At 39.2% G+C, this 26,696-nt stretch overlaps 1 protein-coding gene and 1 pseudogene across 1 annotated transcript in view; both read right to left on the minus strand.

Annotated features, from left to right (window-relative positions):
- The window catches only part of BRINP1 (BMP/retinoic acid inducible neural specific 1), a 175,813-nt gene that overhangs the window by 19,464 nt on the left and 129,653 nt on the right, over positions 1-26,696 (minus strand). The window contains exons 6-7 of the mRNA XM_072631757.1: positions 5,687-5,923; positions 2,742-2,964 (exon numbers count right to left, since the gene is read on the minus strand). Of these exons, the coding sequence (XP_072487858.1) occupies positions 2,742-2,964; positions 5,687-5,923 (460 nt within the window). The remainder of the gene's footprint in view (positions 1-2,741; positions 2,965-5,686; positions 5,924-26,696) is intronic.
- Positions 17,210-18,246, minus strand: LOC140519068 (retinitis pigmentosa 9 protein homolog; annotated as a pseudogene).

Genomic DNA, 26,696 nt, shown 5'->3' on the forward strand with positions numbered 1-26,696 from the left:
GTATTAACACTTATGTTCTTGGTCTAATATTCTATGTTCTAAAATACCTATCCACTCTAACAAACATTTTACATTCCAAGGTTCATAGTAGTTGTGTCATTATATAGTCTTTGGTTTATACTTCTTTCCAGTGCTACTCATCTAATATATACTTCCACAACACCTCTACTATTCTTCCCTTTCTAAGGCAGGTAGGGTGCTGCAGTGGACAGAATGCTCAACCTAGAGTCAGGAAGACCTGAGTTCAAACTTGACATCAGACACTTACTAGCTGTGTGATCCTGGGTAAGTCACTTAACCTTATTTTGCCTCAGTTTCCTCAACTGAAAAATGGAGGTAATAACAATGCCTACGTTTCAGGGTCATTGTGAGGAACCATTGAGATAACGTTTTTAAAATGCTCACTTGGCATAGTGCCTGAAACATAGTAGGGGCTCTAAAATGTTCCTTTCTTTTCCCCTTTATCCTCAGGGGCACCACCTTAGTCTCAGTGATTGTTCACGATCTCTCACTTCGGATATTGCTGTAGCCTCCTAATAGGTGTCCCTGCTTCAAGTCTTTTCTATTTAAAAAGCTGCCAAAGTGTTTTTCCTAAAGCCTGGCCTGACCATGCTATCTATGTACCTGCTCATCTCATGAAAGCTCCAGTTGTACTCTATTGCCCCTAGAATCAAATACAAACTCATCTAGTCATCGTCTCAAGCTCTTCACAACCTGGTTTCAATCTACTTTCCAGTCTTACTTTCCAGCTTGTTGTCTTATCCATTAGTCTACAGTACAGCCAAACTGGCCAGCTCCCAGAGGCAGAGAGGTGGTATTGCATAGAATGTGGAGTTTGGAGTTAGGAAGACTTGAGTTCAAATCCAGCTTCAGAAACTTACGAGTTATGTGACTCTGGACAAGTCACATCACTTCTATTCACCTTAGTTACATCAAATGTAAAATGGGCATAACAGAACCTACTTCACAGGACTATTGCAAAGAGCAGATGAGATGATATTTGGTAAAAAAAAAAAAAAAAGTGCAGATTCTGGCACATAGTGCGTGCTGTTTTCTTCCCCTTCCCTTGTCACCTCTCTGCTTGGCATAGGCCATCTACCATGGCTGGAATTTACCTCTTCCTGACTTCTAAAAGTCCTAGCTTTCTTCATGATTCAGTTCAACTGAACTGAACTTTGAACTTTCAGTTAAACTTGAACTTTCAGTTCAAGTCTGACAACTTTCTCTAGGAAGCCTTCTCTGATCACCTTCCTAGTTACTACTCTTCCCCTCAGAATTTTAAAAAAATAATTATTTTATATGCATTTCTATTTTCTTATCTGTGTATACGTTTCCCACCAAAAGAATGGAAACTCTTTGAGAATTAGGGCTGTTTTATATTTATCTTTGTAGACCCAGCATTTGTCATAGCTCCTTGCACATAGTAGGTGCTCAACAGGGTTGTATTAAAGGAAATGAATAAATATCAGTGGGAGGAACATTCTTGAGTGTCCACAGATTTTTCTTTTTATTTCATCTTGCAACCTCAGCACCTAGGCCAGTACCTCATACATAAATCCTTGTTGATTGACTGGTTGATTAAATTCTTAAAATGACAAATAATTTTCCTTATAAAAACTTTTCCAACCTTCGTCTATATTTCATGGAACAAATTAAATTACTGAATTTAATTTTTCTCTAACAATTCATGGATTTGTTCCTTGTGTCCCCAGTTGGAGAACAAGTTTATCAAATGTTAGATTAAATGAATTCAATCCTCTCATTTTACAGATGGAGAAACTAAAGCCCAGAGAGGGAAAATGTTTTGTCCAAGGCCATTTAGCTACTCAGAGACAGGGCCTGGCCTAGAACTCAGCTCTCCTGACTCTAAGACTAACACTCTTTCCGTACATTAAAATACATTTTCAAAGAATTGTAACTAGCTCAGCCACCTTCAGGAGCTAAATGACAAACCCAGAGACATTCACTTACACTTTGGTGGTGTGAATAGCACCTGGCCAGTCAGCCTGACTTCTCACAGGCTTCAGCAAGGGCATCAGATTGATGTGGGTAGAAAAAAAAAAAAGAGCAGTTCATCTGCAAATGCTAACTTGCTCAGCCAGCAGGGCCAGTGAAAGGTTTCTGGTGTCAGCGCTTGTAGCTGTCACCTCTTAATAGCAGAGAGGTTCCTTACCTTACTGAGAAATGCTCATTAAATCTTTCAAGCCAGCTAAAGAAGCTAATACCAGCACCAAGGTGGAGCTCATCCCCACTGCGAGGTCCTCAGTGCTATAAGCAACGACTTCCCTAGTCCTATTATATGCTCTGGAGGGAGCTGGACCTCTTGTTAATTAGCTTCAACTACCAATGTCTCCTTTACAGGGCTAACTAGCTATATGGAAGCATAAGATTAGAGCTGAAAGGACTTTAAAAGAGAAAACATATGAAACTGAAGCCCTTTTAGCAGAAGTACCTGGTCCATTTTCAAAACCCAGTTAGTGGCAGAGCCAAGACAAGACCTCAGGACTCCTGACCTTTCCCCAAAAGTCCCCAGTCAGAGGTAGCCTCCATATAAATAGCCAAGTAAGTTCCCAATCCATTGTACCACCTAGCTATCCCATGAGGTCCTCATAGTAGGCTACCAGTTTCCTTTCTTTCCAAGAATTTTCCAAGAAAATTTCCAAATTTTCCATTGGAAAATCCCACCCCTCTCAAACCTGGAGCTCTTTGTGAGCCAGGGAGAGGAGGGAAGGGAAGCTCACCTTTCTCTTGGCAGCTGGTGGTTTGGGTTGTGGCGGCAGCGGACGCTGAGGCCAAAGAGTTTCCGGGCAGTGCGCTGGATCTTCTGTCTCTGAGCTTCAGTAGAGCTCTGGAGTAATTTGTAGCGGTTCTGTAGATCCCAGTCATTCCCCCAATGCTGGTGGATGCTCCCAATGGTCAGGAAATGGTTATTAGGCAATCTCTTCATGAATGATTTAAACTCATCTGTTGCAAAACACAATGCCAGATGTAGAGAATGAGACCAGAAAATGCCCTCATGATAAAAATGATCACTGAATAGTGTAGCCTTGCAAATAAGGTTACATAACAAAGGATCCCATGGTAATAGAAATAGTCCTACCAGCTTCTTTCCTTCTCTTACCTTCTAGACCTCTCTTCCACCTCCTAGGAAGTATAAGGGTCATAAAAAAGTTTCATTTTTTTTCTGCTTGTAGACTCACAAACCATGTGAGTTTGAATGGACCTTTGAGATCACTTAGTCCATCTTAATTGTGCAAATAAGAAACTGAGGTTCAGAAAGGAAAAGTGACTACCCAAGGTCACAGGGCAAGTTGGTGGAAGCTTCTGAACCCGTCTCTAGATTCCCAAGCCAGTGCTATTTTCCAGCTCTTATGTTTAGGGGTTAATGAGACTTGGGTATCAATTATAATGCAGAAGAGGTTTCAGTAGTATAGAAATAATAATCATTGAATACGGCAGTTTAGAGTAATTTTTCTCAATGTCCACATGATATCACCTAGGGTAAATGGCTAAAATGAAAGCAGATTTGGGCTACTCATAAGACCTTCTTAGTCTTAGACCTGCAAAAATATTGGGATGGGTGACTCAGTGAAGGGATAGGATTCTTGTCTATCCCTAAAGACCTTTAGAAAGAAAAAGGTTGACTATTAGTCCTATACAGCCCTGCTGAAGGAAGTAAATGGTGCTAATGATCTCTTCAAGTCCCTTTCACCTCTATCTTTATTTATGGAAATTTTCAGAGTCCTTTCAGCAGCTGACCCATTGGTTGGCACAGAAAGAGGTTTCCTTCTAATTTGTTTGCAGTGAACAGACAATTATTCCTCATATCTGTGGCATAGGAATTTATGGTAGATTGGGAGGGGAAATCCAGGAGTCCCAGGTTTCAAATCCCAGCTCTAACAAGCAAGCAGACCCCTTTATCCAATCCTTCAGTAAGCATAAACAAGCCTCTGACTCTGTGTGTGTTCTAGCTAGTCCTGTTTAAGCCTAACCATTTGGGGACATGAAGGCATTTCTGCCTGGGGGGAGGAGTTGATAGTCTTTAGCAGTAGTTGGCCATTAATCCGATGAAATTACCCAGAGTTGAAGCTGTTAATGCTATTATGGGCTGAAAATGAAAAGAAGAAGTAGAAAAAAAAAAATCAAACCACAGATGCATATATGGATTTCTCTCCTTAATGGGTGATGCTGTTTTCAGTTGATACATACATGGGCATTAGAGAATGAATGTCCTTGTGGGAAGCAGGCACAATGCATAAGTCATCTAAGTGGTCTATTCAGCACAATACTTGGCTTCTCATCTTCTTGTCTTTCCTACCCAAAGTGGTTTCTCTTCCTTCTCAAGAATTTGATTCAGAGAAGCCAGTCAGTTTTTGCAGACACACTCCCTTAGCCTAAGCCTTGGAGCTATTAGCAGAGTTCTTTCTAAAATTTTATTTTCACAAACATGTCTTTTGTTTAGGATCAGCAACAATAAAAATAAAATGAATTGTACCACAGATTCCTTCTCTTTCATGAATTCTGTACAGATTTAAAGGCACTGTGTAACATTAGCAGCTTTACCTAAGTAATGTGACCATGCAAAAAAAATAATAAGCTAGGAGTAAAATTATCAATAGCACATACAATCAGAATACCAGAGCTGGAATGAGCTTTGAGATACTCAAATATCAACACATAGAATGTTAGAGCTGGAAGGGACTTCTTTAGAATAGAATGTTAGAAAATAGAATGCCTAAATTGGGAGAGAATGTAGACTATAGAATGTATAACATACTATTTAAAACATAGGCTATTAGATCCAAATAAAAGGAACATATGAGCATAGAATGTTAGAATATAAACTCTGGTAATATTATAAATGGAGGAAATGGTGTGTACTGGTAAATAGATTATCAGAACCATGGAGAAGGCCATGTAAGGTACTTCAGTTGGCCATCCTAAGAACCAATGCAAATATAGTCAGGTAGAACTTTGTTAGAGAAAATGATTCCTTGCTCCATCCGTCATCAGAAAAGCACAGAACAGTAATATTGGGCACTTTCTACTCCTACGTGTATTTTGATATGCTCTCCAAAGAGAGGTGCAGGAAATAGAAACAAAGAGTTTTTCACCCATCATTAGACTTATCTTTGATCCTTTTGTACATAGTCTAAGGCTATTCACAGCCAAGACAATGCTTTTTACCTACAGAGTACCAGCATGACCCTGCTCTTGTTCATTGAGCTATGGGACCATTCACAAAGACTATGCCATTACTTGGCATTTATGTCTCTGAACTTGTAAAGGCACCTAGGGAAAACATGGAAGAGGACTCTATGAGTGGTCCTGGAGGTGAATGGAGGTCTCTGCTAGGAAGGCAAATGATCTTAGTTCCATGCTCTACTATTGGATTTACTTTTTGACCTTGGATAGATATCTCTGCCTCTCTAACATAATGGTGAAGATAAGGGAAATATCCCTGAAATATTCTCATTCTCCAAGGAAGATTTTTAGAGATCATTTCCTATCTTCATCTAGAGCTTTTTTTTGTTGTTGTGATGATTGCCGCATGTTAGATGTTATTTTTATTGTTACAATAATTCTCTCCCCCATCCTTTTTCCCTCCTTCCTCTTTCCCTCTCTGTCCCTCTCTCTCCCTCCCTCCCCCACAGAACACAAGGCTATCAATTATTAGACTCCATACCTGAATTCTCCAGGTCCTTATAGGCTTCTGTCCAAGACTTGGCCATGTTGGCCAACGTGTACTCCATGATCTGGATGTCAGTGATTGGGCAATTGCACTGTGGGAATTCCTCTGCACACTGACATCGGCACTGGCTGTTCTTACACACATACTCTCCTTCTCCATTGCACATAATGTAACTCAAGGCTGACTGGACAAATTTCTCTTGCAGATACTGAGGGAAGATTATCTGAAGACCTGCATGAGAACATAAAAAGGGGCAGGAGGGAGAAAGGGGAAGAGATAGAAACATTGATAGAAGTTACTTCATTAACCATTTTGAAAGGTGATGCATTGGGATTTGAAGATACCAGGTTTCTTCTGCTTGTTACAAATGAAGTCCTTTAGGGTGGGCCAAAATTCCAGCACTATGGAGAGCCAAGCTTGTTAGAGACATCTCTTTTCAATCACGTTCATTCCAACTCCACATACTACATTATCCCCCTTTTCTTCATGGATAACTGATTTCTTTAGTGTGAGAACATCCTCTACTGACACAGATCTCAACTCCTCCATCACTTCCCTAAAACTATTTTATGATTTGATATGGTCAAAATATGCATCAGCTGATGGGAAGTGCTCTATTGAGAAGGCTTTCCCCATTTAGCTAGTCTGGTATTTGGATAAGAAGTCAGGCTTGGACATCCAAAAAAAAGGAGGGAAGTATCTATCTGTATAAAAATATTTATAGCAGCTCTTTTATTGGTATCTAAGAATTGGAAATCAAAAGGATGTCCATCAATTGGGGAATGGCTTAACAGGTATATGATTGTGAGGGAATATTATTTTACTAAAAGAAATGACAAGCAGGATGATTTCAGAAAAACCTGGAAAGATTTTTCCTGATGCACAGTGAAGTGAACAGAACCAGGAAAACATTGTACATAGTAACAGCAATATTGTTAGATGCATAACTGAGAATGACTTAGCTCTTTTCAGCAATATATTGATCAAAGATGATCCCAAAGGACTAAGTATGAAGCATACAAACCCCCTCGGAGAAAGAACTGGTATTGATTGAATATAGACTGAATCATGCTATTTTTCTTTCTTTTTTCTTTTACTTGAATTTTCTTTTACAAAATGTCTAGAATGTAAATGTTTTTACAAAATTGCACAAGTGTAACCTATACATGAGTGCTTACCATCTCAGGGAGGAGGGAGAAAGAGAGGGAGGGATGGGATTTGGAACTCGAAACTTTAAACAAAAATGTCAAAATAAAAAAAAAGAAATCAGGCTTCGGGGCAGTTGAATGGCGTAAGGAACAGTTAGGAAGGCTTGAGTTCAAATCCAGTCTTGGACACTTACTAGCTGTGTGGCCCGAGGCAAGCCACTTAACCATAACTGCCTCAAGAAAATCAGGCAGGGACCTGAACCCTTTTGTTAAACTTGATAACTGCTGGCATTTATATTACGCTTTAACTTTTACAAAGTATTTTTCATTTATTATCAAATTTCATCATTATCACAATCCTGTGAGTTACCTCCCATTTTACATATGAGAAAACTGAGGTTGAGAGAAGTTAAACAAAGAAACACTCCAGTGTAATACAGCTAATAATTCTCCATGACAGAATTCTAGCTTAGATCTTCCTGATTGAAGACCTGTACTTTCTCCAGTAGGTCAGACTTTAAACTTCACAGACATAGCTATCAAGAAAAGAAAATCATTTTCCAGGCTGATGCTGGGAAGATACTTAGCACTGTTAAGAAGTCTTACTCAGTAAATGTCTGTTCTACTTTGGAATAGATTCTTTCTGCAGTCCAAGACATCTTGCCTAAGAAGTACAACAACTACAGTGATGGCCCTGTCTCCTTCTTCCTCTACTGCAACTCACATATTGATGCATAGAGGAGTTCTTGGCAAGAATATAAATTACAGGGGAGCCTATGTTCCCCTATCATCAAACACCAGAGAGCAGGAATCTCCTGGTGCCAAGGCTTCTTGAGGTCCCAATGTATTCTGCTGAATGGGATGTTTGGAAAATATATGACAATAATAAATGCTTGTTAAGCACGCCCTAGGTTCAGATCACTGTGCCAGTCATTGGGAGGTACACAAAGTTTAAATAAGACATAGTCTCTGCTTTCAGAGCTTACAGAGTAGTAAGGGGATAAGGATCTGCTCAGTTTGTATGATATATACTGTTGTGTGATAAATGCATTAGAGTGATACAAAATAAAGACCCTTAGAAACTGCCAAGGGGGGAGATTTTTATTGATCCGGTGTATCAGAAAAGGCTTCGTGGACAAAGCAGAATTTGATTTGGGCTTTAAAGTTTGGATAGGAATTAAATATGGAAAAAGACAGGCAAAGAGGGCATTTCAGGCATAGGCAGTAACATAAGGAAAAGAATGGAGGTGAGACAGTGCTTGAGAGTAGAGAAGAAGAGAAAATAGAGAAGAGAGTAGAAAAAATAGTCTCAAGAAACAATAAAGCCAAGGAAAGAGTACTGAGCATCAAAAGATGGGCCTGTGGAAAGGACCTTGAAAATGTATTCAGTAAGAACTTAATGAGCATTCATTCTATGAATATGACATCATTCGGTGTTAAGGGAGGTATAAAATTTTAATAAGACATAGTCTTTACCCTCATGGAGCACAGTCTATTATGAGGATAAGCCTCAAACACAGATGAGTATAGGGATAGAAACTGGGCCTGTGGGGAAACAGGTGAGGAAACTCCCTCTACCAGTACAGAGTTACTCAGGACACTAAGAAGTCAAACTACTTGTTCAGGATCACAAGGCCAGAATGTATCAGAGGTGGGACCTGAAGTTAGATCCATCTGGATTCAGAACCAACTCTCTGACCTCGATATCCTTCTGCTTCTCATCATACATGGAAAGAAGAATAAATGGGTCAAAATGAATGCCATGTGTGACCTGAGGGGAAAGGTCACTACCAATCTGAGGAGGCTTAGCAACATCTCAGTGATAACTGAATCCTCAAGGGACTTAGCTAGCTTCTGCCTGTAGATGTGGTTTGAATCTCTTCTTGTCATCCTATACTTTTCTTCTCTACTGATCTACCTTCCAGACAGCCTTTTCTTCCCTATTTCTCCTCTATGGAGTTCTGTGATGATCCACACTTTTCATTATCCATCCTTTGCCCAACATTTTGGGCTCAGTGGTTAGAAGAAATAATACTAAACAAGTGACTAGAATCTATGTTAGTCAGTGAACTACCAATAGGAAACTGAGTAGAGAATTTAGGATTCCCTCTGGCTTCCAACATTCAATGTCTCCAATTCTGAAACCCTTCAGCTCCAGTTCTACCCCCTTCTCTCCATCCAACTACTGATTATTTTTATCTTTGTCCATAAAGACAGAATATTTTGGAAGAATATCATCTTCTCATCTTTTCTGTCTCTCTTTATGTGATAATAATAATTTTCTAGGTGATAAAGTACCCCCCTAACACACACAGTATCTTTAAGAAACTGCAAGAATTATTCTCCCCATTTCTTCAGATGGGAAAACTGAGGCTCATTAGCAGGGATGTCAGCTCAAGTCTCCTGATTCCAAGACCAAGGCTCTTTCTATTTTACCATGCCACTGCTCTATTTCCATGTGCTTGCTCATCATTTTCTCTTTCCCCTGTGTGTGGGGAGAACATTTTCTATTCTTGGTTTCAGCCCAAAAGGAACTTGAAGAGCGAGTTTTTAGAAAAAATGCGTCAAATCATCTCTTAGTTTGGCAAGGATTCAAAAAGCAGTATTACCTTCTATGTTTAATGTAACTGGAGGAAAAAAAAGACAGAGAAGGCTTGGCATTGGGGGCTTTTTTTATGAGCAGTCGTAACACAAACAGGCTTCTCTTTAAAAACGGAAACGCTGTCCGTGCGTCCGCGTCTCTGAGGCAGTATCTCTTTGGTAATTTTGAAGGAGAATAATGAAGACAGATGCAATTAGAAAGTACTTTTCTGTAAAATGTCATTAACTGTTGAAAGTTACATAACTATTTTATTAGCAGCAGGGATTCACAAGCAGCCGTGGCCAAAGGCTTCCCTCAGTCACCTGTGTTCAACAAAGAAGCCCAGTTCTGGCCTCATATATTGGCACCTCATTCCCCTTTCTCCATTTCAATGGGAGCCATAAATATCTTGGGGCAGGATTTGGCCCATAGAATCACTGTTGTACAGATATACAGCTGCTGTCTGGTGTGGGATATTTTACTCCACATAGCTCCCAAGGAATTACACATGTACATGCACGCATAATTTCATTTGCATTTATGCAAGTCATAACAATTCAGATTTATGGAATAATTCATATGTATATAGTGACATGTCATGTTTCTGATGCTTTAAGGATTACTTTCCTCAAAATAATTCTTTGAGTTTGGTGGTTCAAGGGTAAGTATCCTCATTTCACAGATGAGGGGGTGTAACACCAAAGAGGGCAAGGGATTTGTCCAGCATCACACAGCTAATAAGTAGATGGCAAAACTAGGACTTGGACCTATATCTTGTACCCATGACTTACAAAGGATGTAAAAAAAATAAAAAATAAAAGCAAGGACGCTCTTTTTTGAAGGTTATAGATACCACTGCACAATTGGTAGGACTTACAAAAATTCTGATTTTCATTTCAAAACCAATGCACCCACACTGAACATATGGAATATTTTTCTTATTTTTCTCTCACACTACTTAGAATTTTAAATGTGATGCCTTCAATATGCAGGATGTGTGGGCAATGGGGGATGTGTGAACATTAAGACAAGGGCGATCACTTTTTGCTTCTTTCTCCCTTGCTACCTCACATGGTGATTGTTCGGTTTGACATATGGAAACTCAGGATTTCTAGTTCTTCTGTCCCTGACCCTAACATAGAATGCACCATCTCCATTCTGATCACTCTAGTTTGACCAAGGGATGAGTACGGAAAAGAAAGAGAATAAGCATTTATATAATACCTCTTATGTGGCAGGTACTATGCTATGCACTTTACAAATATTATCTCCTTGGATCCTCACAATATCCTTGTGAGGTAGATGTTGTTTTATCTTATTTTATAGTTGAGGAAATTAAGGCAAACAAAACTTAAAGTGATTTGTTCAGGGTCATACAACTAATAAGTGTCTGAGGTCAGATCTTTCTGTTTCCAGGTCCAGAGCTCTACTACTACACTACCTTTTTGTTGTTGTTGTCAGTCGTCCCAGTTGTGTGTGACTCCTTGTGACCCCAATTGGAGTTTTCTTGGCAAAGATGTTGGATTGATTTGCCATTTCCTTCTCCGGTTCATTTTACAGGGAAAATAGCAATTGTTTCTGAAACTCTGAGGGTCTTCCCATACAGATTGATTCCTTTGTGAAGGCAAACTAGGCCATCGTTTTTTCCCCACTTGACAGTATTTTATTTTTTCCAATTACATGTAAAGATAGTTTTTAACATTCACTTTTATAAGATTTTGAGTTCCAAATTTTTTTCTCTCTTCCTTGCCCCTCCTCCCCTTTCCAAGATGGCATGCAATCTGCCATAGGCTATATATGTACAACCCTATTAGACATATTTCCACATTAATCATACAGTAAAGGAAGAATCAGAGCAAAGGGGAAAACCATGAGAAAGAAAAAAAGAGAAAATAGTATGCTTTGATCCGTATTCAGAGCCCATTGTTCTTTCTCTGGATGTGGATAGCATTTTCCATCATGAGTCTTTTGGAATTGTCTTAGATCATTGTGTTGCTAAGAAGAGCTAAGTCTACCAAAGGTGGTCATTGCAGTGTTGCTATCACTGTGTACAATATTCTCCTGGTTCTGCTCACTTCACTCAGCACTGTTCATATAAGTCTTTCCAGGTTTTTCTGAAATCCACTTGCTCACCATTTCTTACAGAACAATAGTATGGATGCACTTCCTTTCAATTTCCAATTCTTTACCACCGCAAAGAAAGCTGCTAGAAATATTTTTGTTCATATGGATGTTTTTCCCTTTTTTATCATCTCTTTGGGATACAGACCCAGTAGTGGTATTGCTGGATGAAAGGGCATACGCAGCTTTATATCACTTTGTTTTGCCTCCATTCTCACTTAGCATTTAATCACTGAATGGGTGTTGCCTTATAGAAACTAAGACCTAGGAAAGACCTTAGCTTAAAAAGGCCAAGGTCTCCCACTGCATCTGGGGCCATCATCACCAGATGTCCTGACATATGTCTTGCCACTGGACTCTGATGACTCTGGAGGACAGAGAGAAGCTGACAACTTGCACAGCCCTGCCTCACTTAAATCCAATTCATTTGCAAATCAAAACATCACGCTTCTTGTGTCATTGGTCTTCTAGAATAAAGGATGAGAAACAAGAATCATTTTACAGATGAGGAAACTGAGGCAAACAGGGTTAAGTGACTTGCCTAGGCTCACACACCTATGATTCCAGACCCAGCCCTCTATCCACTGCACCATTGAACTGCCTCTAAACCCATACAAAAGGAACCTATCTCCATTACCATGGAAAGGATGGAAGTGCCTTTTAAAAAAAAATTGCCTTTCCTACCCACCTTACAGATGCTGATGAAACTGTCATGTATACAGCATTATTATTTCATTTGATCCTTATAGTAATCCCAGAAGGTATGTACTATTGTTATCCTGATTTTACAAATAAAGAAACTGAGGCCGACAGCGGTTAAGTGACTTGCTCAGGGTCATACAACTAACAAGTGTCTGAGGGAGGAACTGAGTTCAGGTCTTCTTGACTGTTGGTCCAGTGCTCTATGCACTGTGCCATCAGCTGTCTAAATAAAGACATTCTTGACCAGATAATAAGAAGCATTTTGCATAATGTTGCCATTTGGGACTTGGTCGCAAGTTTCCTACCTCTTACTTCAAAGCTCTTTCCATTATATTCAAAGGGAGTCCTTTTCCTCTATTACTGTTATCCCTATGTGAGTTGGGATACAATGTTCTGCCTTGCTACTTCAATTCAGGCACAAGCATACAATCATTTCTAGAATAGTTTAGTGTAGTCTTTCTCCCAGATTACTCTTGCACATATTCATCGCTCAAATTTCTAATGCCATTTGCTACTTAGGGTCTGGCTGACATGAAGTAGCAGTATCCTTGTATCATGTGTCTGGGTCATGTATTCAAAAGTAGACTTCAAGGTGCATTACAAGGAGATCCTACTCGATTCTTTTCATATGTCTCTCAACTCACCAAGGATCAGGCCATTAATAAGTGTTTTGTAATTAACAAAAGGGACAGAGCCTGATAGATTTTGAAATTAAATAGGCAACATCAGAGATGAAAATTGAGTCAAAGCTTTTGGGATGGGAACTGACCTCAGAGTACACTGGTTCAGTCCCCTCCACTAAGCTGGTTTGGCCATAAAACTTGGATTGGATTTATCTTGGTGAGAAAGTATGCTTGGTGAATATCTCCTGAGCCCAAGGCACAAAGTCAGAATATCTCAGTTCAAGACTGTCCCTTTTTGTCACTTATTAACTGTGTGATCTTGAGCAAACCGGACCTTGACTTATTCACAGGTAAAATGAGGGCAAAGGCCTAGGTGATTCTGAATTCATCTTTTAGCACCAACGTTCTTAGAAGAGTTTGAAAAAAATGTTCTGAGCCAGGAATGACCATGGCTCACTCTAAGCCCCTTTAAGGCAGGGACCATTACAGATCGTAGGATTTGGACCTGGAAGGGCCCTTACAGATCAAATCCAATCCCTTCATTCTACAGATGAGGAAACTAGGCTCTTCAGAGGTGAAATGACTTGCCCCAAGGTCAGATAAGTAGTGAGGAACAGAGTCGGGATTCCAACCCACATTTGACTCCACACTCATTGCAAACTCTATGATACAACTTTTCCTTCTTCATCATATATACTAAGCACCTAAACTGGTGCTATACTCCCTATAGGGACTCAACAAATCTTTCTTGAGTAAATAGTTTGTTTTCTGACCTATTTCATTAGTAGCTAAACGCATGCTCTCTTCTGGTATCAAGGGGAGGCCAATTGTACTAGATGAGGGAGAAGGAAAAAAAAAGTCCTCATGTGATGGAAGATAAATATTTTTCTCTTCCATTACAGCACCAGAATGCAACCCCCTGTAGATATCGTCAAGCCCTATAGGACTTCCAGCTGTTGTCTTGTACCTGGTAAGTTCTGCCTGTCAGATTCTGTCGGTTTCTGAAATGCATGAAGCAGAGGGAATAATAACTCCGAGTGAACTGCCTGCAAGCCTCCCGGCCTGATCTCCTTCCTCACAGAAAGCCCAGGGATTTCAGACTGGCAGATAAAGGACTTTATGGCTGGAACAGCAGCGCTGAACTCCAGTGTAATGAAGGCACGCAGGTCAATTACCCATCTGTTTGTGTTTCTATTGCGCTGAATTACAGTATCCATCGCTGACAGCTCATTGGAGTGGAATGGAAATAAGACAATAATTCACCGGGTGAAACTGTGCAGAAAGGGCGAAAAGGCTGTGATCTCATTCAGAAGTTCAGTTCTGTCTCCGTGACGGGTCATTTACGCTCTGGGAAAGGGAGTTAGGCAGCCATAGGGCTCTTACAATCTCATGAGACCACTTGTTTGCCTTCCTTAGTGAAGGGAGTAGGAAGTGGGGTTTGGTTAAGGTCCAGATCACAGAACACAGAATGTCAGAGGTGGAAGAAATAGGAATCCCCTTCCTAATATCCTTTACAAGTGATTTTCCAGACTCTGCTTAGGAGTCCAAGGATAGAGAGGCTGATACTTCCTAAGGCCCCCTATATCATACAGGTTTTTATTTTCTTCCCATATATACATGAAATTATAATAGTATATAAGTATATTAAATTTTTTATATGTATATATGAGTGTAGGAGACTATATATGCTGTTTTACATATGTTTTATGAAATAATAACTAACATTTATATCATGCTAACTATATGCCAGACACTGTGTTAAATGCTTTACAATTTTCATCTCATCTGATCCTCACAACAACTGGAAGGTAAGTGCTGCTATTATTATTCCTATTTTACAAATGAAAAAACTGAGGTAAACAGAGGTTTAGTAGTGACTTGTCCAGAGTCACACAGCTAGTAAGTGTCTGAGGTTAGATTTAAACTCAGGTCTTCCTATCTTTATGCCCAGTGCTCTATCTATCATGCCAACATTAGAATCATAAGGACCATAGGCTTTTAATCCCTGCTACCTCAGGAGGGTGACACTGGTGGAGTTCTTGAGTTTGGGAGTTCTAACCTCTAGTAGGGGTAAAGAAGAAGAAGAAAAAACAATTCAGATCAGTCTTACACTCCTGCCCTTTTTTCCTTCCTTTGGTAAGCAGAGAAAGTCACATGGCTCACTCTATTTACTTGGTCCCATTCAGTCAACAATCTTTTATTAAATTCCTGCTATGTGACAGGTACTCTGCTAAGTACTGGAGACACAAAGGCAAAAGTGAAACTCTTTGGCCCTCAAAGAATTTGCAAGCTAATGGGGGAGAAAAAATATCAAATTTAATATTGCATAATATATAACAGAATATATGGTAGTACTTTATTTTCTATATCTGTATCTATTCTCTGCCTATCTTATCCATCTACCTACCTGTCTGTCTGTCTGTCTGTCTGTCTATCTATCTTTCTATCATGGGAGAGAGGTCACTAGCTTCCAGAAGACTAGGAAAAGCTTCATTTAGAAAGTGGTATTTGAACTGAGTCTAGAAGGCAACTAGGCCTGCAGGCAGTTATAGTTGAGGAGTAAGTGCATTCCGGGCATGAGGAATATACTGTTCAAAGACACAGAGAAAGGAGGAGGGTTTTCTGTGTAGAACAACAAATTATCCAGTCTACCTGGATTGAAGAGTTTTAGGAGGGGAGTAATATATAAGAAAACTAGAAAGGTGGGAAGGTGCCATGTTGTGAAGTGTTTTAAATGCCAGAGCAATTCATGTTGGATTTTTGAACCAGCAGGGAGCTACCGGAATTTTCTCATTCACTTTAGAAAAATTACTTGGGCAACTGCATGGAAGATGGATTGGAGGGAGGAGTGAAAGGAGATGAAGACCTGAGCTGCAGTGGTAGCAAGTGAGTGCAGGGGGAAGAGGTATGTCAGAGATGTGAAGTTAAAAGCAACAAGAATTTTTGTCAGCTATCTGGTAATTAGTGAGAATGAAAATGAGGAATGGAAGTTGTGAGCCAAGGTGACTAGGAGAATGGTAGTGTCTGTAAGAGTAATAGAGGAGGTCAGAAGAATGGAGGGATTGATGGGAAAGGTAATTCTATTTTGTACATGTTGAGGCTATGGGACATACAGTGTAACACATCTAATAGGCAATTCAGCCTGTGAAACTGGAATGCAGGAAATTATTATAATAGAGTTCAGCTTGATAAAAAGATCCAGAAGTCATCTAAATAGAGATGACAATGTAAGCCAATGGAACTGATGAGATCATCAAGTTTGGGAGAGTAGAAAGAAAAAAGAAGAGCGCCAAGGATAGCTAGCCTTGGGAGACATGTTGAATTATCAAAGTAAGAAAGTCCAGTCAATTAAGAGGAGAACCAAGAGGGAGCACTATCATTAAAATTCCAAGAAGACCAAGTACCAAGGAAGAGAAAGAGGTCAATATGTAGTACATAGAATTTTAAATTTTGCAAAAGCATTTTACATATGTGATCTCATTTGATCCTCACAACAATGCTATGAGGCAGATGATGGACATGAAACTGAAATATAGCAAGTGACTTTCTCAGAGTCACACAGTAGTTTAAGTGTCTGAGGCAGAATGGAAAGCCACAGAGAGGTCAAGGAGATGAGGAGAGAGAAGAGGTCAATAGGTTTAGCAATTAAAAGATGGGCTTTAAAGAGAACAGTTTCAGCTGAATGATAAGAATTCAGTTGAATGGCAAGAAGCCAGAGTGAAGAGATTTAGGAAGGTACTGGGAATAGATGAAATTAAAATACCAAGTAGCAATGGCTTTTTCCCAGTGTTTTTTGGAGAAAGGGGGAATAGTTAGTCAGGATGATGTAATCTAGTAAAAAAAATCAAGATGAGGAGACTTTAGAATATTTGAAGTCAGTAGGAAAAGAAACAGTAGTGAGAAAATGAAGATTAGAGAAAAGGGAATTATAGTTGAAGCAATCTGTTGGACAAGGTAGCAGGGACTAGGATCAAGGGTACAAAGGGAAACTTGGGCACCCTGGCCATCTTCTTTGCTATTCTCCTTGCCACTGCACATGTCCCCCTACTGCTACCTTTCTACTTCTTGCTTATGGAATGGTCATCAAATCAATAGTGCCATTGCTCCTGGAAATACCCTTTATTGTTGCATATATCATCTCTATGATTTCTCATAACCAAAGAGCCGCTACTCCCTTACTAGAATGTAAACGTCTGGAAAGCAGGGACTGTTTTGTTTTGGGTTTGCATCTCTAGCACCATGTTAGGTTTATGGAACATAAAGACAAAATAAAACACATTCCTTGCCTTCATGGTGCTTATATTCAATTGATCCTCTAAATAGCCTAGTTTTTAATTACAGATTTTTTTTTTTTAGTTAGCTAAGTTTTATTATCCAACACCTGACAGCATTTATTTGCAACTGCTAAAGATCTAGAATTTTCAAGTAAGTCAGCCTACAGCCCCATTAACCCTCTGCTTTTGCTGGGGAATCTCTTTTAGAAATACCTAGAACATCTTCATATTTATCATAAACTACAGTCATCAGGGAAGATGACAATGAGAATCTCGCAGTATGGCATATATAAGCAGCAACTCAACATCATGTTGAGTTCATCACTGTTGGCAGCAAGAGCAAGATGCCATCAAAGTGATGCTAATGACACGCATTTCTTGGTTCCTTTTTCTGTCAAGTGAGGCCCTTTTATGGCTACTTCTACTTTGTACCTATGACATTCAACTATGATTCTTGAGTCACAAGGTCTGAAGATTACTTTTTAGTCAGAGTCTGAACTCTCATTTGACTTAGATTTGTGCTTTTTTTTCTTTTTCTTCTCCTTTTTCCTCTTCTTATGTTTCTCCTTCTTCTTTCTCTTATGCTTCTCCTTACATTCTGAGGAGCTGGAAGTACTGCTGTCTTCATCTGAGGTAGAATCCTCCAGTAGCTTCTTTAGCTGTTGTATCCTCACATCTTTTTCATGACGCTTATTCTCCCTTATAATGTCATACATGGGGTCTTCATGTGCTACTCTGAATTGTTCTAATTTCTGATTGCCTTTGATAAAGAACGGGCACTCTTTGTCACCTGTTCTGTGTCCATACCGTTTACAGCGCCAGCATTGCATAACCTTGACTTCTTTCCCCAGGGGCATCCACAGTCCTTTAGTTGGAGCATGAGCCAGAAATTCTCTGGCATGTTCATTGCCTGGTACATCTGGTATACAGTCTTCTGGCTTGGTCTCATCTTCCTTGATAAGTCCAGGAGGAGGTTTTTCATAAAAGGACTCGAGGTGCTGCAGCTGCTACCGCTGCTGCGCGTCCCGCCGGCGCCACTTCTGCTCCCGGCGCCGCTGCTGCTCCAGCTCGGCCGGCTCCAGGCCCGCTTGGGGGGCGGAGGCATGGCCGGGCTGGAGGGGGAGAATTACAGATATTTTTTAAAATGTATGATGTTTACATAACATTTAGAGCTTGTGAATCACTTTACATTCATTATCTCTTTGCACCTCATAGGAGCCTTGTGAGGAAAGTGCCACTGGCATTTTTCTTCACATGTTAGAGTTGAGGAAACCGAGGCTCAGAGAGGTTAAGTGGCTTACTCATGGTCAAACAGCAAGTGAGGGAGAAAGGATAAAGCTCAGGTCTTCCTGAATCAAAGTTTAGGAGACAGGTTGATAGAGTGGATAGAGCACAAGACTTGTGAAAGTACATGGATTTGAATCTTGGCTCCACCACTAACTCCTCATGTGACCTTGGACCTCTCAGGCCTCGATTTCCTGCATCTATAAAATAAGGGGGTTGGATTCCATCATCTCTAAGATCCCTTTCTATGTGTGAGCCTGTGATATATTGCCTAGCATCCTGTCTACTAGGCTATAGGACTCCTTATGATAAATTAAAACCACGGCACCTAGTTAGCTGAAATATTGTCTACCTACTCCCCAAAACAGACAATAGAAATTTAGAAAGGCCACAGAAGTCTACGCTGGATTGATTACCTTTAATGTAGGTCCTTTCCAACTCTGAGAAGCTATGATCTTAAAATATAGTTAATCTTGGGCAAGTTACTTCTCTGAAGCAGCTGGTGGCACAGTGGATAGGTCTGGAATCAAAACACCTGAGTTCAGATCTGACCTCAGACATTTACTAGTTGTGTGACCTTGGGCAAGTCATTGAACCTCTATTTGCCTCAGTCTCCTCAAAGGTAAAATGGGGATGATAATTAATAGCTCCTCTCTTCTAAGTTTATAAAAGCATTTAGCATAGTATCAGGCACACAGCAAGTACTATTCCTTCCTTGACTCTTCTTATCTTTAAAGTGGGATTCTGAGGCAATGTGGAGTAGTGGACAGAGCCTCATGGGAAGATTTTGTTTCAAGTTCCATCTCTGACACATGCTTAATGTGTCACCTTGGATAAATCACTGAACCTCTCAGTGCTTCCAGGTGATGACTTTCATTGACAGAATTTCCTCACTACCCGAGTTAACAATTCAAATAAAATAATAGAGTTCCCACCCCCTCCACACACAACCCCCTCCACTCCATTCAAAAGTAAAATATTAATCCTTGCTACATCTCCTTCTCAGGAAAGTTGTGAGGATCCAATGGATTAACTAATACGCAAGAACTTTGCATGTGGTTGTTCACATGCTAAGGATCTTTCAGTTCCATGTAATCAACACTTCTTAACTGCCTGTTCTATCACCAGAACAGTGTGTTGGCAAAGAGGAAAAAACAAACAAACAAAAAACCAGCTGCCGCCCTGTAGGAGTTTCCAGTATCCAGTATCCAGTAGGCACAAATCAATTATAACAAGTAAAGCTGAGGAAGAAAGGACAGCAATGGTGACTGATATTCTGGAAGGTTCCACAGAGAAGGGGGGCCTGGTTTATGTCTTGAAGGAAGACAAAAATTTTGAGAAGATGAGAGTGGAGTGCTTTAAAGGCATGAAAAATAACTTGTGAGAATGTGCAAGTCCAACCTTTCACAGATAAGAACAAGATGGGTATATGATTTAGACATTAAGGGTGATATAATAAGCAAATTAACGGAGCGTGGAAAATTTTATCTGTCAGATCTATGGATAAGGAAGAATTTGTGACCAAACAAGAAATAGAGAGCACTGTGGGATGTAAATTTTGATTACATGAAATTAAAAAGGTTTTGCACAACTGATACACCCAAGATTTGAAGGAAAACAGGAAACTGGGTGAGGGGGGAGTTATAGCAAATTCCTCTGATAAAGGCCTCATTTTTCAAATACAGAAATGATTCAAATTTATAAGAACACAAGCCATTCCCCAGTGGATAAATGGTCAGAGGATATAAAAAGGGAGTTTTCAGTAGGAAAAATCAAAGCTATCTATAGTTATATAAAAAAAGTTCTAAATCACTATTGATTAAAACAAATTAAAACAACTCTGAGGTTTCACCTCACACTTATCAGATTGGCTAATATGACAGAAAAAGAAAATGACAAATGTTGGAGTGCATGTGGAAAAATTGGGATGCTAATGCACTGCTGGTGGAGATGCAAACTGATGCAACTATTTTGGAGAACAACTTGAAACTGTGCCCCAAAGACATCAAAAAAAGGGAAAAAAATCTGTTTGCTCTTTTTGTGGTGGCAAAGAACCAGAAATTGAGGGGATGTCCATCAACTGGGAAATGACTGAATAAATTGTGGCATATGATTGTGATTGAATACTATCATGCTGTAAAAAAATGACAACAGAGATAGTTTCAGAAAAAGCTGAGAAGACTTATATGAACTGATGCAAAGTGAAGGGAGCAAGAGAACATTATTGCACATAGTAACAACAATATTGTCAGAAGATCAACTGGGAATGACTTAACTGTTCTCAGCAATACAATGTTCCAAGACAAATCCAAGAGACTTCTGATAAAAGAAAATGCTCTCCACCTCCAGAGAAAGAACTGATGGAGACTGAATGTAAATAGAAGCATAACTTTTTTTTTCCACTTTATTTTACTTGCTTTAAAAAAATAAACAGGACTAATATGGAAATGTTTTTCATGATTTCACATGAATAATTGATATCACATTTTTTTGTCTTCTCAATTAGTGGGTAAGGGTGGAGGAAAAGAGAGAATTTGGAAAGAATGAAGAAGGTGCCCCTGCCAAATGCTGCAAGGGAATAATCACCAACTGATGCTTCCAGTTCCTCTTACTGTCACATTTTTTTCAACAACCACTCCTCATCATCCATTCCTATCATTGTTGTCATTTTCTAAACTCCTGATCATTCTTCCTCTTTGGTCAAGGACTTCATTATGAGGCATTTGATCCTCTCAAAAACCTCCTGTCAGCCTTAGGCACATTGTTATAATAATGATGGTACTAATAATATTACCATCATCATCATCAACAACAGCTAACACATACAACACTTTAGGGTTTCAAAGCCCTTCACATATATTATCTCATTTGACCTATTTGTTTCTTTTCGATCACTCTGGTACCCTATTTTATCAATCTCCTCACTGCCAAGATTCCTATCTCCATTCTATCTCAACCTGACACATCATAGACCTTAATGATGACCGAAACGTATGGTGTCTATTATCTTGGGACATTGAAATCCTCCTCTCTGATCATCTCCTCCTGTCCTTTTTTTTTTTAGTCTCAAAATATCTTTCATCCTTTTGGAAACTTCTGGTCCCTCAATTTCTTCCTGTTTTGCCAGTCATCCATGCAGTGGCCTCACTCTCTTTTCTTTACAACCTTAACCTTATTGTTGACTAGTTTAACAATGTATGATTCTCCAGCACAGTTGTTCCAAACCTCCTTTTACCTTTTCAATTCCTACTTTTCAATGCTTACTTTATCTTCTCGCTTAGCAGATAACTTCATTTCCTACCTCACTTAAAAAAAAAAAAAAGCCAGGCTATTTCATTAGCCTTTTGGGTTCCCAGCTTTATAACCTTTGAGTGACCTTTGACTCTTCCCTCTTGCTCACACCTCTCTTTGATCAGTTGTCAAATCCTAATTTTCTACCTACAGCACCTCCTTACTCATGCTGACAAAAACCAAGCTTCTGGTCTTTTCCAGTTGGTCTCTCTGTCACGTCTCCACACTCTATAATCCATTCTTTACACATAGTCTCAAAAAGGGGTGGGAATATTTAAGGCACTAGCCTCCCTCGCTAATAAAAAAAAAAAAAAAGTCTTCAGGGACTCCCTGTTGACTTTAGGTCAAATGGAACTGCTCAGTTTCAGCATTTAAGGCTCTCCATATTGTGGATCTAGCATACCTGTCCAGTTTTAATTCTTATTAGACTCCTTTGCATATTCTGTGCCAGGCAAAATGAATTACCAGCTATTTCCTGAATCTGCCCAACTCCACCCCCCAACCCCATCCCTATAGTTACACAAACTGTTCCCTCAGCCTAGAAAATATTCTTCTTTTCTTTGTTTTCTCTTCATTCATTCTCATTTCAGGTGACACTTTCCCCTGCAAACCGTTCCTTATCATCATAGTTAACAGTATTTCCCTCTACAATGATTTCTAAATATTGTGACCCAGTTTTACAACCTCTTCACTCTACCCCTTTAATTATAGTTATTTTTGTACTACCTGCGGTAGAATGTAATCTACTTGAGGAGAACAATTGTCCGTTTTTCCTTCCTTCCTTCCTTCTTTCCTTTCTTTCTTTTTTCATTCCTTCTTTCTTTTTTTCTTTTTCCTTCCTTCTTTTTTTTCTTTCTTCAAATCTTTTCATCCTCAGTGCTCTTCACCCTAGAACTCTGATGGCACTTATGGAATATTATTTAAATTTTATCAAATTAAAGTCCCTCCCAATTCTTATATTCTATATTCTATGTCCCAACATTCTATGTTCTAAGGTCATTTCAAGTTCTAACATTTTATGAATCTATAGACCTAAGTATTCTCGAAGGTACTTTTTAGCTGTAATCCATCAATCTATGGATCTGAATATTTGAAGATGACAGTCACTTAAAAGCTTTAAAGAGGTTGTTTCAGATAAGGAAGCAGTACTTTGCTCAGTACCCAGGAGAGCAAACATTTGCCATTCATTATCCACAGAAGTTGTGCAGACTGACAAAATTAATAGGATCCAGATTTTTAGATGAGTTCACACATATACTTTCAGTGGCCTTTCAGTGGCTAAAGAGGATTCCTTGGGGCCTGCTGAGCATTTCAAGGAAAGAGTTCAGGATGCCAGTATATACTAGGTATGTGACCCTCTGCCTTCTCCACCCAATACACAGGGGAGATAAGGTTTAGTAAATGACAATGGTGACCTTAAGGAGTAAAAATATTCTGAGGCTAATGAAATTGTGTGCCATTTCTATGATTATGAAATTCAAAATTCCTTTATCTGGTCATACTATTTTATCATTTCATCTTTTTCTCTGTCTTGTGACCCTTAATTCTAATCTTAATTAGATCCTAATCCTCCCCTTTTCTCAATCATTTTCCTTTCTGACCTATCTATATAGTACCTGGCAGTGTGGATCACCTTCTCTCTCCTGTATAGTCTATCTTCTATTTTTGTTTTTTTGTAACACTGCTCCCTCTTGGATCTCCTTCCACTTTTCTCACTGCTCTTTTTTATCTTCCTTTTCTGGCCTTCCAGAAAAGGTATCCATGGTACTTCTACAATCTGTGTGGATACTCTAAGTGTCTCTCTGAGGTTCTCGTCTTTTCTATACTATCTCTCTTGATGATCTCATCAGCCCTTATCAATTCAATCATTATCTTTATGCAAATTATTCCAAGATCTAAATATCTAATCTTAACCACAGTCATATAAGTAGATGCAAAGCTGAGACTGAAATCCAGATCTCTTCATTGATAGATCACAGTTTTGTGAGTTGTTGGGTTCCCCACCCCCATAATACTTCTTTATATCCTCCCATAACTTTTCATAGAAGGTTGGCTAGGCTTTAGGCTCTGAAAACTGACCTATCATTGGAATGCCCTCCCTTTCTTTCACCCATCAGTGGCATAATAGGACTTAGAACTATCTCTGTGTGTCTATGGCATTCATAGGCATTTACCAAAAAGAAGATAAGGTATCATTTATTCTTCTACTTGGATCAATAATGAATAACCTTTTTGGAGAGTGGCACCTCATAACAGTGTGGCTGATTTCATACTACCCTTCTCATAATCAAGACCAGTCAGATCTTGAACCCAAAGATTCCTTCTTTGATCCAGATCCTTAAAATCATAGAATGAAAAATCTGAAAGGAACAATACAACACAGAGTGCTAGAGGACATAATTTAGGAAATTAGAGATGGAAAGAAACATAATATTTTAGAAGAATCTAGAACATAGAATGTAATAGTTACAGCAAGTTAAAATAATTAAAATCTCAGAAATTAGTTACGCAGTGGCAAGGTCATTGGAGAAAGATTTAAATCCTTTTCTGCCACTTACTACCTGTGCAACTTGGGTAAGTTATTTAGCCCCTATATACCTCATTTTTGTAAAGTGTAAAATGAGGATGATGTAAGAGGTGCCTTCTCAGCTCTCTTCCAGCTCTAAATCTGTGATCATCTTTGGTCATCACTGAGGCAGTTAGGTAGTCTAGTGCATAGTGTTGGACTTAGAGACATTGACTAGCTATGTGACACCAAGCGAGTCATTTAATTTCTCTCAGCCTCCATTTTCTCATCTGAAATATGGGGTTAATAATAGCACCGCCTTTCAGTGTTTTGTAAACCTAAAAGTACTATATAAATCCTAGCTATTATTAACACCAAATCCAGAGATTCTTAACCTGGGTCCCTTTCATGGGGAAGAAAAAAGATATCTCTTTATTTTCATTAATCTCTAACTGAAATGAAGCATTTCCTTTAGAACATATATATATATGTACGTGTACATATATATATGTGTATGTGTGTATGTATATACATACACACACACACACACACACTGGATTAGGGGCTCTTCTTGACATTTTTTGTGTCATAGACCCCTTTGACAGTGTGATGAAACCTATGAGCCCTTTCTTAGATTATATATATAAACATATATATTATGATAATTATATATGTATATATGTATGGGTATATGTATGTATATGTGTATATACATACACATACACACCTACTCACACACACACTAGATTAGAAGTTCTTCTTGACTTTTTTGTGTCATAGACCCCTTTGACAGTGTGATGAAGCCTATGAATCCTTTCTTTGATTATAATTATATAATGCATATATAATATATTATAATAATTATATATATACATATGCATATATGTATCATATAAAATCTAAGAAGGGATTCATAGACTTCATCACATTGCCAAAGGGGTCCATGATGCAAAAAAAGTCAAGAAGTGCCCCAATCTAGTCCAATCCCACCATCTTACAGATGAATAAGTCTTTTACATACACACACGCACACACATGTATGCACACACAAATCTGCACACACATGCATACATGCATGCTTGCACGCACACGTAGGGAGCTTAGATAAGAATCCAGGTCTACTGGCTTCCAGGTCAATATAATTGTCCCTCTAGTATGCAACTTATTCATGTCTAATCAATTTAAATCTCCAAGCTTTCCCACTTTCCTGGGTCCTCCCTCTCTTCCCTACAGGCTAGATGTCTTACAGGGAATACAGGGCTCTTGGCTCATAAAACAAAACCAATATTTGGATGCAGCTGGCTGGTTGGAAGTCCGCAATTGCTTTTGTCGTGAAGACGCTGCTAGTATATTGAACAAGCCTCCCAGTCAGAGCCACACAAAGGCAGAAACATGGATTCTTGTCAGTGCCTTTTGCTCCACTGCTAATCAGATGAAGGGAGCCTCAGTCACAATCCATTACCTACAGGTCAGTTACTTATTCTTAATGAGATCTGGCTAAACGACTAAAGATGAAAGAAGGGATTTGTCAAAATTATTCAGAAAACCATCCTCCAGATTGAAAAGATAACATAAAGAATACTGTTAAAGATCACTTGCTTTATTAAGACAAGATTTTGGGGGGGTTAATCCTTCCTTTTCCAGATTTCTTGAATGTAGATTTCCAGCTACACAATCACACATGAGCTTCTTTTTCTGGGGTCACTATTTCTATTGTATCACTACCCTCTTATATACCAACTTGGTTCAGAGCTTCTTCATTCTCTTCTAGCATGGCAGTCAGTCAACAAACACATATTTAGTAAATACTATATGCCAGGAACAGTGTTAAGTGCTGGGTTTGAAAAGGCAAAAGACAGTCCCTGTTCTCAAAGTGCTCACACTTTAATGGGGGAGATAACATGCACAAACAAGCTATGTAAAGAGTAAATTGGAGAAAATTTATGGAGGGATGGCACTGGCATCAAGGGATATTGATAAAGGAAAGTGGGATTTTAACTGGGACTTGAAAAAACTAAGAAAGTAAGGGGATGGAGATGAAGAGGGAGATCATATCAGGCACGGAGATCAGCCAGAGAAAATGTTCAGTGCCAGAAAATGGGTTTCTTGTGAGAAAAACACTAGAGAGGTCATAGTCATTAGACAGAAAAGTACTTTGTGATGAGTGAGATATAAGAAGATTGGGAAAGTGAAGGGGATTTGAATGCCAAATAGAGGAAATCATGGTTGATTCCAGAAGTGATAAAAAGTCATTGGACTCGACTGGGTAGTGAGTGAGGTGGTGTGGTTACATGGAAGATCACTTTGACAGTTGAACAGAGAATAAACTGAAATGAGGAGAGACTTCTTATGGCAGACACATGTGCCAAGGACTCTGGAAGGCTGGCTAATCTTCTGCATGACCCCCATATCTAGAGTGAATTGCTTTTCATTGCCACTTCCAAGAATCCCTGGCTTCTTTCAAAGCACATCTC

Source organism: Notamacropus eugenii, chromosome 1 (genome assembly GCF_028372415.1).
Source record: "Notamacropus eugenii isolate mMacEug1 chromosome 1, mMacEug1.pri_v2, whole genome shotgun sequence".
NCBI classification, from domain to species: Eukaryota; Metazoa; Chordata; class Mammalia; order Diprotodontia; family Macropodidae; genus Notamacropus; species Notamacropus eugenii.